Here is a 13,500-nt window from a genome sequence, read left to right on the forward strand (position 1 = left end):
AGGAGGCCGAGTGTCCGTTGTTGTAGTATGGGGGGGTGAGTTTCTGACTATTATGGGATATCAAACTGGGGGAGGATGAAGGGTGGTTATTATGGGATGTCTGTGGGGGATGGGGACTGAGTATTATGGGATATGAGGCTGAAGTGCTGGAAGGGGTGCTTATTATGGGATGGCCATGGGGAGGGAGGGGTGATGAATTATTATGGGATGTTAGCATTAGGGCCAAGAGTGAAGAAGTTGGCAAAGGATGGTTATTATGGGATGTCTGAAGGTTAGTTGCAAAAGGTCTGCATTATATGTCAGCAGACTCCTAGTATATATGTGTATGGAGCGTGTGTGGGGGTCGGGGTGTGTGTATGTGGGGTGTCCGTGTGTATTATGGGATGGCCATGAGGTGGGCGGTTGCCTGGGTGACAAGCGGGCGCGCTCAAAGGGGGCGTGGTCAGTGGTTGCCTGAGCGACGAGGGGGCGGGGGTTGCCCGGGAGACCTAGGGAGGAGGGTGGCGGTAGTGGAGGGGGGGTTGGAGTTGGTTGAGGTTATTATGGGCTGTCCGTGGGGGGCGGGGCCTGTGCGGTGGGATTTCCCGGCCGGTGTTTCGGGCCCTTTAAGAGGCGACGCCGGAGCCGGAGCCATTTTCCCCCCTTCGGCCGCGGCGAGGAGGAGCCGGTGCGGGAGTGACACCGGGCCAGACCCAGCGCGACCTGCGGCGGCTCCGGGGTGAGGAGAGCGCGGGGTTCCCTGAGAGGCGCCCCTCATAGCCCGACAAGCTCCGAGCGTCTTCCCTCACCTGTCTTCCCTTTGGACGTCCCTGACCCTCGGGCCGCCTCCTGCTCGGCAAAGCTGACCCTTCCCTTCCCGTCCCTGCAGGGTGCCGGCCTCCCCACCCCCGCCTGGCCGGGCCTGGCCGCGTCCCGCTCCCGCGCCCCCGCCCCAGCCGGTCTCCCGCCAGGCCCGGCGCCCGCCCCTCGCCCTGCTCACTCGCCCCCCGGGGCACGTGGCCTGGCCCCTTCCCGGTGGGCGCTGCTAGCCCGCGTCCCCGCCCGAGACCCCCGGGGCGCCCGCGCCTCCACGCCCCCTGGTCCCCGCGGCTCCAGAGAACCTGGAGTTGTCCCAGGGGACCGGCTTTGGAGCGCTGCCCTGTCTGGGGACCTGCCCCTCCTCAGCCGCAGGGAGGAGCCCCCCACCCCCAAGTGACCTTGTGTCCCCGAGCGAGCGCTCGCCGCCGCCGGCTTCCTGACCCCCGCGCCGCAGCCACCCGAGCCCCCTCCTCCAGCACCTGGTCTGCTCGGCCGCCCGGCCGCTCACCGTGCACGCCGGCACCAGCCTGCCCCGGGGCGTCGTTCCTGCTCTCGGTGGGGGCTGCCGCCGCGGAGCCGGCTTCCGGCTGCCCCCAGGAGTGTGGAACTAAGTTCAGCCCGAGTGGCTCGGGTGCCCTGCCGGGGTGGCCGAGGTGGGGGCGGAAGGAGCGGTGGGTGTGGGGGAGGGGGCCGTGCGCGTCACCGACTGTGCTCTCCCCCTCCCCCGCACAGTGACTCGGGCCAGTGCAGAGGGCCCCAGGCCGCAGGCAGGAGCAGCTGGGCCGATTCCCTGGCCGGGAGCGGAAGGCGATGGCGTCGGGCCTGGGCTCCCCGTCTCCCTGCTCCGCAGGCAGCGAGGAGGAGGACATGGATACACTTTTGAACAACAGCCTGCCCCCACCCCACCCAGGTAACATCTTCCCCAAGGGCTCGGGGCTGGAGGGGAGCACTTGCAGTTTCCCTAGTAACTCCCGTCCAACAGTGCTCTGGCTCGGTGCGAAGCCCAACGTGGAGGGCATCTGAAGGGAGTGGTTCCCTTCTGCGGAGCTCTTGTGTGTGTGTGTGTGTGTGTGTGTGTGTGTGTGTGTGTGTGTGTGTGGCGGAGGGTGGAAGCCATGTGCCTGCTGGGCACCGCGGACCCAGATGCAAGCTGGTTGCACTCGTCTGTCTTGAGGAATGCTCTGCAGTTCCCAGTTGAGGGAGCTCTCCGGCTGGCAGGCGATACCGTGTGTGGGTCCTTGGAGCAATGCAGGTTGTTGTAAACTCTTGGGGACTTCGGTGGCTGGGAGCATTGAGGATTTTTGTTGGACCATCCCAGCTGGGCATCTGTGCTAGTCTGATCCTGTGGTTGCTGTTGTGGAAAGGAAAGAGGGCGTGCTGCTTAACATCTAATGTTTTTTGCTTCTGATCAGTTAGGGTTTTCTGTAGTTTCAGCTGTATGAAGTTTGAATCGCGCTCCTTAGCGGATCTAGAGCGCTTTCAGCCAGGCAGATCGCTGGAATGTTTTGAATGGGGAAGGAGAGGGGGTTGTGCTAGCCTAGCAAAGAGGGGTCTCTGATGAGTGGACATTATTGTGACATCTGTCCTAGAGGCTTTTGCTTCTCTGAGTAGCCCATGGTTTGGACTGACGTGTGAGGTATTTGTGTACGTATGTGAGGGGTTGCAGTATCTATAGTGTTTTAGAGTGGCTTTGTGGACTGGCCAAATTCATGGTTGTAACCACACTGCCTGATTGGAGTAGCTCTGTCTGTCCTCAAAGGATAGTTGATATGCTTTTAAGTGGATGTTCCTCAGTATTTAGAGCCCTTTAGTTAAGTCACCTGCTTTTTACGTTGATCTTACTCCCCATTTCCTAGTTTTTTTTTTTTTTTCTGCATTATGCCATTTTTTCACCCTCTCCAATTTTTTTTTCTTATTTTGGGTTCTGCCAATACTGTTTTTCATTGAATATCTTTCACTTCTGCCTTCTCTATTCGTTCTAGCTGGAAGTTGAGGTGGTTTGTGAGGAATGCTTTCACGTTTGGCGTTTTCTAACTTGTTTTCTAACTTCACTTCAGCCTGAGGCCTTATTAAGAGAGCAGTTTCGTAGTCTCCTGCTGCTGGAATAAGGAATTTAGGCTTGAGTCTCATCAGTAGAAGGGTAGGGTGGCTAAATGGTGTGCCCTTGCTTCAGGTAGGGGTGGTACAGGGAAGACTCATCTTCTTTACATCACTTCAGCCAGGAGCATGAAAAATGGTAGTGCCATCCAGCCAATGTTGGTTCCCCATCTTGGCCTCCTGGTAGCCCATTGGTCTGGGGCGACCCCCCCAGGTTGACTGGTAGCTGTACAGGCTTCCAGGGTGAACTCTGGCCAGAGCTGTAGCATGACCCAGTTTTTCCATTTGCCACACCCATTCCTGCCCCTTTCCCAAATCTTTATCTCTCAACCAGTTTACCACTTACCATTTCAGCACCTTGTTTGAGGAGTTGGGGGTTGGTGTTTGTGGATATAAGCATGTCCTCTTGTCTTCATGGGTTTGTCCTTGTCTCCATTTCTAGCTTTGTGGAGGCAAAGAGAAAGAACTGAAATACAGCTATATGAGGGGTGATGTGGGGGTTCCTAGGAAAAAGTCCTTAAGAAAATGATTCTGGCTGGTGAGGTCCAGGCTGCTGTTCCATTCCCAAGGGAATGGGAGGGGCTTTCTTGTGCCTGGCGTGAATCTACTCAGTGAGGTGGGAAAGCTGATTGTGCTTTGTCCAGTCTAATGTCTCATATTCCCTGGTATCTGTCTAGCTCAGAAAGGGTGGAGCCAGAGGCATTTTAGGGCCAACTTTGGGGATCAGGTGCTAAGAATATGTATAGAATTAAAGGAAACAAAGTTTTGCCCCCCCCCCCATTAGGTCTTCCTTCTTTTTCTGGTGTGAACATGATTTACATATGTTGGCGTGATTCCCATATGTTGGGTTGGGGATGATGAGGAAAATGAGGGGTTTTTTTTTGGTATTGGAATCCAATTTATCACCTTGCACTTGCTGGGCAGGTACTTGTGCTGCTGAGTTTTGAGACTTTTGAACTTCCAGTCCTCAAGCTAAATTTGCAGTTTGAGGAGACGCTTGTATGCTCTGACCTTAGCTCCACTGAAATTTTGTTAAATCTTAGTTTTGATGATTTGAAAAAACCAATTAATGATTGAGGGAATAGCCCAGTCCCTAGAACCTTCATTTGTCTTAGTTGCCTGGAGTGACCTTTGTGAACTGTGTCATCCCAGGGTAGGTGTTAGGAACTGGTGGCATTTTGATGTGAAGTCAGGTAATAATTTGAGAAGTCTTCTGTGTGGTCAGTCTCCCTAAGCCACCTCTGTCAACCCCGCCCCTCTCCCTTGCCACTTCCTGTCTGTCCTATGTTGGCAGCTGGGTGCCCTGGCTGGCTTCTGCGGTCAGGAGCCATTTTCCCTCTCCTCAGTGGGTGAGGCACTTCTTTGCTCCACTCCCTTCTGCACTCTCCCCTGCTTGGGCGGGGGTGGCTAGAAAAGAGGGAGGAGGGATGTGGGAGCTGGCAAATGTCTGATACAAAGGAAGCTGCCTCCTGGCCTCCTCCTCCCCCCAATGCCCCTTCCCACCTATCTCTGCCCAGGAGCTCTCAGTGTTCCCCAGGCTTTGTGTGTGCTTCCAGCCAGGGAGGAGGTGGAGCCAGATGGGAGGAGGTTGGGAGGGGGGAGATGGTGACAGCTGGGCTGATTTGGGCCCCTAGGGAAAAGAGGCTGCTGACCCAGGAGAAGCTGGGTAGGAGCAGTAGGCCTGGAGATGGGGAAAGGAAATTGTATTTGAAAGTAGGTGAGAGATTGGAGCAGAAACAGAACCTGGGCTTGGGAGGTTCTGGTTCTGAGCAGTGAAGACTCCAGAGGGGCTAGCGAAGGGTATGGTTTCTGCCCTCTCCCCTCTAAGCCTATATTGTTCTGGAACGTGGTCCAGGCATATTCAGTGGTTGCCATGTGAGCAGGACCTTCCCTTCCCATCCCTGGGCTTCAAACAGTTGCAAGAGGTCTTGAATCTAGTTTTTTGTTTGGTAAACTCTAGACAGCTTGATTTCGCTGAGCTGGTGGACATCTAGAGGGCTGCAGCAGGAGTTGGGAGAGGAGGCAGGGGCCTGGACAGCTGCCCGAGGTGGGCCTGGTCTGGTTTGGCAGGCCTATTTCGGTATATACAGCTCTCTCTTTGTTTTAGTCCTGGGTATCAGCTTCCTTCTGTGGGGAGTATAGCAGCTCTCTTCAGAGGAATCTGGGACAAGAGGTGGGGAGTAAAATCTAAACCCTCTAAATTAAGCCCTACCCTTTTGCTATTGATCTCCCTGTCTACTACTGTTGGACAAATTTATGTAGAAAACGAAGAGGACCCAGAAGAGGATTTATCAGAAACAGAGACTCCAAAGCTCAAGAAAAAGAAAAAGCCTAAAAAGCCCCGAGACCCTAAGATCCCTAAGAGCAAGCGCCAAAAAAAGGAGGTGAGTGGGTGCATGTTACAGGGAAGGGAAGGAAGCAGGGAGTTGCTGTTGAGAAGGATGTTTGTCCCTTCCTCTGGAGTGGTGGGCCAGGTCCTGGGACGAGCCTCAGGGCTGTGCTGAGGTCAGCATGTTTGTAGCATGTGCGTGTCTGTCTCCCTCTCCCCCTTTCCCTGCTCCAGCGTTTGCTCTTATGCCGGCAGCTGGGGGACAGCTCTGGGGAGGGGCCAGAGTTTGTGGAGGAGGAGGAAGAGGTGGCTTTGCGCTCCGACAGTGAGGGCAGTGACTATACCCCTGGCAAGAAAAAGAAGAAGAAACTTGGACCTAAGAAAGAGAAGAAGAGCAAATCCAAGCGGAAGGAGGAGGAGGAAGAGGATGATGATGATGATGATTCAAAGGTACGTGGACTTCCCTCCTCTGTGCTGTTGATTCCAAGCTTCAGTTTCACAGATACTCTCTTGTCCCTTAGAACATGTTCTCCCCACCTATTCCCAATTTGTTCCTCTTAACTCTGGTCTTGCCGGCTGTAGCTCCTGCCTCTGGTTCTTTAACAAACATGGGCACTGAGTGGCAGCCCCTTGGCTGTGTTCTCTGTAGGAGCCTAAATCATCTGCTCAGCTCCTGGAAGACTGGGGCATGGAAGACATTGACCATGTGTTCTCAGAGGAGGATTATCGCACCCTCACCAATTACAAGGCCTTCAGCCAGTTTGTCCGGTAAACCAAGAGGTTTTGGAAGAGGAGGAGGTCCTTCTTTATAATCTCTTTTTGCGTCTTGTTCTCTTATTAAACATTTTCCTGTTTTTGTCTGTTTTTCCACCAGACCCCTCATTGCTGCCAAAAACCCTAAGATTGCTGTATCCAAGATGATGATGGTTTTGGGTGCGAAGTGGCGGGAGTTCAGCACCAACAACCCCTTCAAAGGCAGCTCTGGGGCTTCAGTGGCGGCAGCGGCAGCAGCAGCAGTGGCTGTGGTGGAGAGCATGGTGACAGCCACTGAGGTGGCGCCTCCCCCTCCCCCTGTAGAGGTGCCTATCCGCAAGGCCAAGACCAAGGAGGGCAAAGGTAAAGTGGAGTTCCATAGGTGAGGGTTCTAATGTGGTCTTCGGAAGTCGGAGAGCCCTGGGGAATGGGAGCACTGTTCTGTAGGTAGGAGATAGGAGGGAGGAATAAGTCTGAGATTTGAGAGGCTAGACATGGTGAAGCAAGCGGAGGTGAAGATTTTATTTTACCATGCATTTTCCCTGTGATTTATATTTGGGAGTATCCTGGTTTTAGGTCCCAATGCCCGGAGGAAGCCCAAGGGCAGCCCTCGTGTACCTGATGCCAAGAAGCCCAAACCCAAGAAAGTGGCACCCCTGAAAATCAAGCTGGGAGGTTTTGGTTCAAAGCGGAAAAGATCCTCCGTGAGTCCCTGGCTTATCCCTTGGGGGAAGGAGTGGTTGTAATACAATGGATGATGCCCTCAGTGAGGGTATATCCTACACAGGAGGCACACTAGAATGTGGGGAGCTGGCCTCAGCCAGGTGTGCCCCGACTTCCTCTGTGTAGAATTGCTAGGCTTCTGGTTCCCCCAGTGAGGGAATGATGGCTTTTCTACTGCTCTTTCCTTCCCTTGGTGTGAACTTTTAGTTAATTGTATTCTTTTTTATCCTGCCAGAGTGAGGATGACGATTTAGATGTGGAATCTGACTTCGATGATGCCAGTATCAATAGCTATTCTGTTTCTGATGGTTCCACCAGCCGCAGTAGCCGCAGTCGCAAGAAACTCCGAACCACTAAAAAGAAAAAGAAAGGTGTGTTTCTTTTCTCTGTCTGTGGTGGGACATGGTGGGAATGGTGGGGAAAGAATCTCCCTTAGGAGATAGGGGTTGGGGGAGGTGGTCTTTTTCTAATAACTGGGCTTTCCCTCTTCCTTGCCCAGGCGAGGAGGAGGTGACTGCTGTGGATGGTTATGAGACAGACCACCAGGACTATTGCGAGGTGTGCCAGCAAGGCGGCGAGATCATCCTGTGCGATACCTGTCCTCGAGCCTACCACATGGTGTGCCTGGATCCGGACATGGAGAAGGCCCCCGAGGGCAAGTGGAGCTGCCCACACTGTGTGAGTACCTGGCCACTGTGGCCTCAGGGAACCCATGAGAGGGAGGGTGGGATGGGGAAAGCTGGTAGCAGTGAGCTTTGGGAAACATCCAGGCCAGTGTTGTGCAGTGGGGTCTGACTTGAGGGGCGGGGTTGGGGTGGTGTGGAGATAATGGGAATCTGTGGTCCTTTACTACAGGAGAAGGAGGGCATCCAGTGGGAGGCCAAAGAAGACAATTCAGAGGGTGAGGAGATCCTGGAAGAGGTTGGGGGAGACCCTGAAGAGGAGGATGATCACCATATGGAGTTCTGTCGGGTCTGCAAGGATGGGGGGGAGCTGCTGTGCTGTGATACCTGCCCGTCTTCCTACCACATCCACTGCCTGAACCCCCCACTGCCAGAGATCCCCAATGGCGAATGGCTCTGTCCCCGCTGCACTGTGAGTGTCTGGCCTCAGCAGGGTGGAATTGTGGGAAGTTTACTCTAGTAGATGGCTTTACTGTAAGTAGGCACTGTGAGGTGAGGGGTACGGGAGAGGTCACTGGAGAGCTAGGTGCTTTTTAGCTGTGAGACAGGTATTTTTCCTTCCTCCTTCCTCATCTAATCTTGGGACACCTTTTCTTGGGACAGTGTAGAACTTTGAACTTAGGAGTTGATGTCTTGCCGTCCATCTTAAAAGAGCTGACATGCTGTTTTGGCAGAGAACGTCTGTCTGTCTTGACAATCTGTCTCATGGGGTCGGTGGCTTGCAGTGTTTAGTGGGACATTTACTGATTTTGGACTGCTTAAGAGAGAAAAGCCAGGCTCTGGATCTGTGGGGTTTTTGGGTTGTTAAAGTTTAGTCAGTCCAGCTCTCTCAAGCAGCTAGACATGATGTTGTTACACATTCCAGATAAAGTCTAAAAATTGGGGGAGTCTCTACTATTTCTTCCCTAAGAAGGTCTGGGATTAGATCTTACTTAAAATGAGATATTAATAACTCTTTGGTAAGTTTGAGGCTGTAGGCTATGTACCATCTCCTCCTGGTTATGAATAAGGATTAAGCCACTTAAGCCATCTTTGTTTCTCTCAGTGTCCAGCTCTGAAGGGCAAAGTGCAGAAGATCCTGATCTGGAAGTGGGGTCAGCCACCATCTCCCACGCCAGTGCCTCGGCCTCCAGATGCGGATCCCAATACTCCCTCCCCCAAGCCCTTGGAGGGGCGGCCAGAGCGACAGTTTTTTGTGAAGTGGCAAGGCATGTCCTACTGGCACTGTTCCTGGGTGTCTGAGCTTCAGGTAAGTTTGGGACAGGCTGGAGGTGGAGGAGAAGCCACAATGAAGGGGGCAGTGGGCAAGCAGCCTGGTAGGAAAAGTGGGTGGATGCAGCTCTTCTGAGGCTTATTTTCTCTTTCTGTTTGTAGTTGGAGCTTCATTGTCAGGTGATGTTCCGGAACTATCAGCGGAAGAATGATATGGATGAACCACCTTCTGGGGACTTCGGTGGTGATGAAGAGAAGAGCCGAAAGCGAAAGAACAAAGATCCTAAATTTGCAGAGATGGAGGAACGCTTTTATCGCTATGGTATAAAACCTGAGTGGATGATGATCCATCGAATCCTCAATCACAGGTACTGCATGGGCCCACTGAAGGTAGCATATCCACGGGAGATCCGTGGGACAGGGAGTGAGGGGAGGGGAGCTGCCAGTGACTTAGCCTTGGAGGACATTCTGTAGTGTAATGAGTGATTAAGTCCTGGAATTGGAGCCTTGGGAGAGCATAGATTAGAGAATGATAACTTTTGGGCCAAAGATGAGTATAAGAGAGGCTCTGAATCTGTGAGGTCTGTAGCACATGTCAGGTAGTTTGAAACGGAAATTACTGTACCCTGTTGAGGGTAAGGCTGACTTGGGGGTGAGGTTGCCTCTTGACCTTGAGGGTTTCTCTCTTGACCTTGTAGTGTGGACAAGAAGGGCCATGTTCACTACTTAATCAAGTGGCGAGACTTACCTTATGATCAGGCATCTTGGGAGAGTGAAGATGTTGAGATACAGGACTATGATCTGTTCAAGCAGAGCTACTGGAATCACAGGTAGGTGATTTGAGGAGAGGAGAATTGCTTCCTTTTGAAAAGGACCCTGGGCAGCTGTGGGATTTTTTTCTTTTTTAGGGAATTAATGAGGGGTGAGGAAGGACGACCTGGCAAGAAGCTCAAGAAGGTGAAGCTGAGGAAGTTGGAGAGACCTCCTGAGACTCCCACTGTCGATGTGAGTTGGGACAGAAGAGATGGTTTATAGGGTAGGGCATTATAGCGTGCCTGCTGCCGTGTCAGTAACAATGCTGCAGGAAAGAATCTATAAACAATAACATTATCACTGAGAATGCCTATGGAGTCCATTTTCCTACTTCTCCAGCTCTGTAAGTTAGAAAATAGGAGAATTATTTTCTTTTCATCATTAAAAAACAAAAACAAAAACAAAAAACCAGAGGGTGTTTTGGTACTGGGGATTGAGCCCAGGGGAGGCACTGGGCAAGCACTCTTAACACTGAGCTATATTCCCAGACCTTTTTTTTTTTATATTTAGAGATAGTCTCCTTATTTAATTGTTTGTTTGTTTGTTTTTGGTCTTTTTGAGAACAGAGTCTTGCTGTGAAGTTCAGCTTGAGCTTGAGCTCACTTTGTAGCCCAGATGCTCTCAAACTTGCAACGATCCTCTTGGCTCAGGTTGGCCTCAAACTTGGCAGCTGGGATTACAAGTGTGCAACACCGTACCTAGCTACAAGGTGTATTTTTTAAATTTGTTTATTTTATATTTTTTAAAAATTTGAGGGGCCTGGGGATTTAGTTCAAATGTATAAGTGCCTGCCTGGCAAGCACAAGGTCGTGAGTTCAATCCTCAGTACAAAACAAAAAAATGGTTTTGAGATAGAGTCTTGCTTTGTAGTATAGACTGACCTTGAACTTGCAGCGATCCTCTTGGCCCAGCTTCCTGAGTGCTGGAATCGTAGGTGCGCACTACTATGCCCAGCTAAGGTGTATTTAAAATGTCTAAAGAATTGTTATCTAGAGAGGGGTCATATAACTAAGCTACTGTGAAATGTATATTGGAAGATGGATCTCCTGATCTTTAATTTTTGTGGCTTAGTTCCTTTGGTTTTTGCTTGTATAATGTAAGGGCAGTTGGGGTTAAAGAAGTGAATTTGGGTCTGACGGAGCTCAGTGCTAAGAATGTGTTTAGCATGCATGAAGTTCTGGGTCCTGTGCACAATAGCAGATAAACAACAACAGAAAAGTGGATCCAGGAGGCCCACAGGATCATAGGATTACTGCATTTTTAGAGAGTCCTTGATACATTTTTTTCTGTGATCTACCTATGACCAAGATCAGTGCCTGGTAGGTTTTTGTTTTGCTTCTAGAAGATTCTAACACAAATGAAAAATTGTAATGACTGGTCAGGATCTTTTCTCAATATCCTCTGCTTTTTTTTCTTCCGGTGTTTTTGAGACAGAGTCTCACTATGTAGTTCAGGCTGATCTTGAACTCATGGCAATCCTCCTGTCTCAGCCTCCTGAGTGCTGGGATACAGGTGTATGCTACCATGCCCAGCTACCTCCCTCATTTTTGTTGGGTGATGCTGAGGATGGAATTTAGGGCCTTGTGCATGTGTCTTATCATTGAGGTCCTACTTGCCTAAATTTCTTGTGGCTCTCCTCAGGGAAGATCTAGTGAGCACAGATGAGGAAATGGGTGTTCTTTAATGGAGAAAAGGGAATTCCTGACCAGCTTGCCTATTTCATTCAGCCAACCGTGAAGTATGAACGACAGCCTGAGTACCTGGATGCCACTGGTGGAACCCTGCACCCCTACCAAATGGAAGGCTTGAACTGGTTGCGCTTTTCCTGGGCTCAGGGTACCGACACCATCTTGGCTGATGAGATGGGCCTTGGGAAAACTGTACAGACAGCGGTCTTCCTCTATTCTCTCTACAAGGAGGTGAGGAAAGCAAGGGTGTTCATTTTTGGTGTGGGTATTTTGTGTTTAGTGTTCCCTTGCCCTTTGAGGAAGAAAAGGGAATTGACTACTTACTAGTCCATTATTTAAATATGGGGTGACCAAAAATTGTACATTTTTTGTTAATTATTATAAGATAGTATAACTGGATATATAAAAAGGACGATTTTACCAAATTTATTCAATGCTGGGGCAGGATTGCTCTATGTTTGAGGCCAGCCAAGGTGTGCCTGAATTATTAAATAGCGAGGTCCTATCTAAAAACAAAACATAAAAACTAAAGCAACTAGTTGAAATGACACTTGCCTAAGTAACGCTTGGGATGGTCAGTGTGTAAAATGCATTCCCTGAGTGCCACTTGGGGTATGTTTAACTGGTTAGCAGTTGGTCTCTGAGCTTGAACAACACTGGTGAAGGATAATAGCACAGGCATATGTCCCCAACGAAAGGCTTAAAGGAATAGAGCCATGGTAGAATTAGCTGCGGGTGCCTGAGCCTCCATCCTGGGGGGCAGTGGTTGTGTGTTGAGGACCGAGGAATTGTGGGTGGGGTTGATAGGGAAAGACTTAGCAAGAGTGAGAGCTTCATCTGTCTGTCCAGGTGGATGCATGGCATTGTGAGGTGGAGTGGGTAGGACTTCCTGGTGTATGAGGTGAGGATGGGGACAGCAGTGGAGATATCAGTCCTTGATTCTGCTCAAGGGATGGGCTGAGGTGGATACCGGGTCCTAACTGTCTCTCTTCTCTCTAAGGGCCATTCAAAAGGGCCCTTCCTAGTGAGTGCACCTCTTTCTACAATCATCAACTGGGAGCGGGAGTTTGAGATGTGGGCTCCTGACATGTATGTGGTGACCTATGTGGGGGACAAGGACAGCCGTGCCATCATCCGGGAGAATGAGTTCTCCTTTGAAGACAATGCCATTCGTGGTGGCAAAAAGGCATCCCGCATGAAGGTACGTCTACTGGGGGATGCTACCTTAGAGAGGGTGTCAAGGCTTCGGGGTTGGTTTGCCTCCTTGTGACTTGGTCCTTGGTGAGATAGGATGACCCTGGGAGGAGAGGGAGTTTACACTGGAGGTGTGGGGACAGTAGTGACCAGGCTGACTTCCTGTGCAGAAAGAGGCGTCTGTGAAATTCCACGTGCTGCTGACGTCCTATGAGCTGATCACCATTGACATGGCTATCCTGGGTTCTATTGACTGGGCCTGCCTCATTGTGGATGAAGCGCATCGGCTGAAGAATAATCAATCTAAGGTGAGAAGACAGGAAGAAGGTTACAAGGTCCCAGTTTTAGTCTTCTAGTACAGCATACTCATTCAGCAGAAACCTAGGAGGGGAAAGGGAAGAATGGTCTCTATCTGCATCCTTATAAGGCTAGGCCTTCAAAACATCACAATAGTTAGAGCATATCCTTAGTGTTTGTAAGATGCTGTGTTTGCCTCAGCACTGAAGAATAAGTAGACAACAAAAGCTCTGGGAGTTACAGCTCAGTGGTAGAGCATGTGCTTAGTATATGGGAAGTTTTGCGTATGATGCCCAGTACTCAGACATCAAAACAGCTGCTTGTAATTCCAGTGCTCTGGAGGGCAGAGGCATGAGGATGACATGTTTGAGCCCAGTTACTGAGACCAAAAAGTAAAGCCAGGCACTGTGGTGCACACCTGTGTTAAGTTCATGTTCTGCCTAAGCAACTTAGCGAAGCTTTGTCTCAAAAGAGGGGGTTGAGGATGTAGCTTAGTAGTAGAGCACCCTTGGATTTGATCCTCAGTCTCACCAAACAAAAAGGCTGGGGGTGTGTTTCAGTGGGAAGGCCTTAGCAGGCCTATTCCCCAGTGCTACCTACGTGTATATAAAGAGGATGAGGGTGGGTAGGAGTTTTAAGTATAGTAGGCAGTGAGACATCTTGAAATTCTACAGATACATTAGCATCCTCAGCCAGTGAGGTTCACCTCTCCCTATCTGCTTCACCAGTTCTTCCGGGTCCTAAATGGCTACTCACTCCAGCACAAGCTGTTGCTGACTGGAACACCACTGCAGAACAATCTGGAAGAGCTGTTTCATCTGCTCAACTTTCTCACCCCAGAGAGGTTCCAGTGAGTGTGTGTTTATCTGTAATCAGCCCATAACACTGCTTCTAACTCTTTCCTGTCACCTGT

At 50.8% G+C, this 13,500-nt stretch overlaps 1 protein-coding gene across 12 annotated transcripts in view; it reads left to right on the forward strand.

Moving 5' to 3' along the window:
* Window positions 1–545: 545 nt before the first annotated feature.
* The window catches only part of Chd4 (chromodomain helicase DNA binding protein 4), a 35,005-nt gene continuing 22,050 nt past the window's right edge, over window positions 546–13,500 (forward strand). For 4 of the 12 annotated variants that reach the window (XM_063237642.1, XM_063237643.1, XM_063237644.1 and 1 more), the window contains exons 1-18: window positions 546–718; window positions 1,531–1,708; window positions 5,158–5,279; window positions 5,459–5,674; window positions 5,874–5,992; window positions 6,099–6,340; window positions 6,554–6,681; window positions 6,936–7,071; window positions 7,200–7,378; window positions 7,556–7,795; window positions 8,429–8,632; window positions 8,758–8,963; window positions 9,294–9,425; window positions 9,504–9,600; window positions 11,136–11,327; window positions 12,097–12,297; window positions 12,461–12,598; window positions 13,316–13,437. In XM_063237642.1, the coding sequence (XP_063093712.1) occupies window positions 1,609–1,708; window positions 5,158–5,279; window positions 5,459–5,674; window positions 5,874–5,992; window positions 6,099–6,340; window positions 6,554–6,681; window positions 6,936–7,071; window positions 7,200–7,378; window positions 7,556–7,795; window positions 8,429–8,632; window positions 8,758–8,963; window positions 9,294–9,425; window positions 9,504–9,600; window positions 11,136–11,327; window positions 12,097–12,297; window positions 12,461–12,598; window positions 13,316–13,437 (2,774 nt within the window). In that variant the 5' untranslated portion in view covers window positions 546–718; window positions 1,531–1,608. The remainder of the gene's footprint in view (window positions 719–1,530; window positions 1,709–5,157; window positions 5,280–5,458; window positions 5,675–5,873; window positions 5,993–6,098; window positions 6,341–6,553; window positions 6,682–6,935; window positions 7,072–7,199; window positions 7,379–7,555; window positions 7,796–8,428; window positions 8,633–8,757; window positions 8,964–9,293; window positions 9,426–9,503; window positions 9,601–11,135; window positions 11,328–12,096; window positions 12,298–12,460; window positions 12,599–13,315; window positions 13,438–13,500) is intronic. The other 8 variants (XM_063237649.1, XM_063237650.1, XM_063237651.1 and 5 more) reach the window with 3 other exon arrangements.

Source organism: Cavia porcellus, unplaced genomic scaffold (assembly GCF_034190915.1).
Source record: "Cavia porcellus strain 051 isolate PalLab524CR breed Dunkin Hartley unplaced genomic scaffold, mCavPor4.1 scaffold_27, whole genome shotgun sequence".
Classification (NCBI taxonomy): domain Eukaryota; kingdom Metazoa; phylum Chordata; class Mammalia; order Rodentia; family Caviidae; genus Cavia; species Cavia porcellus.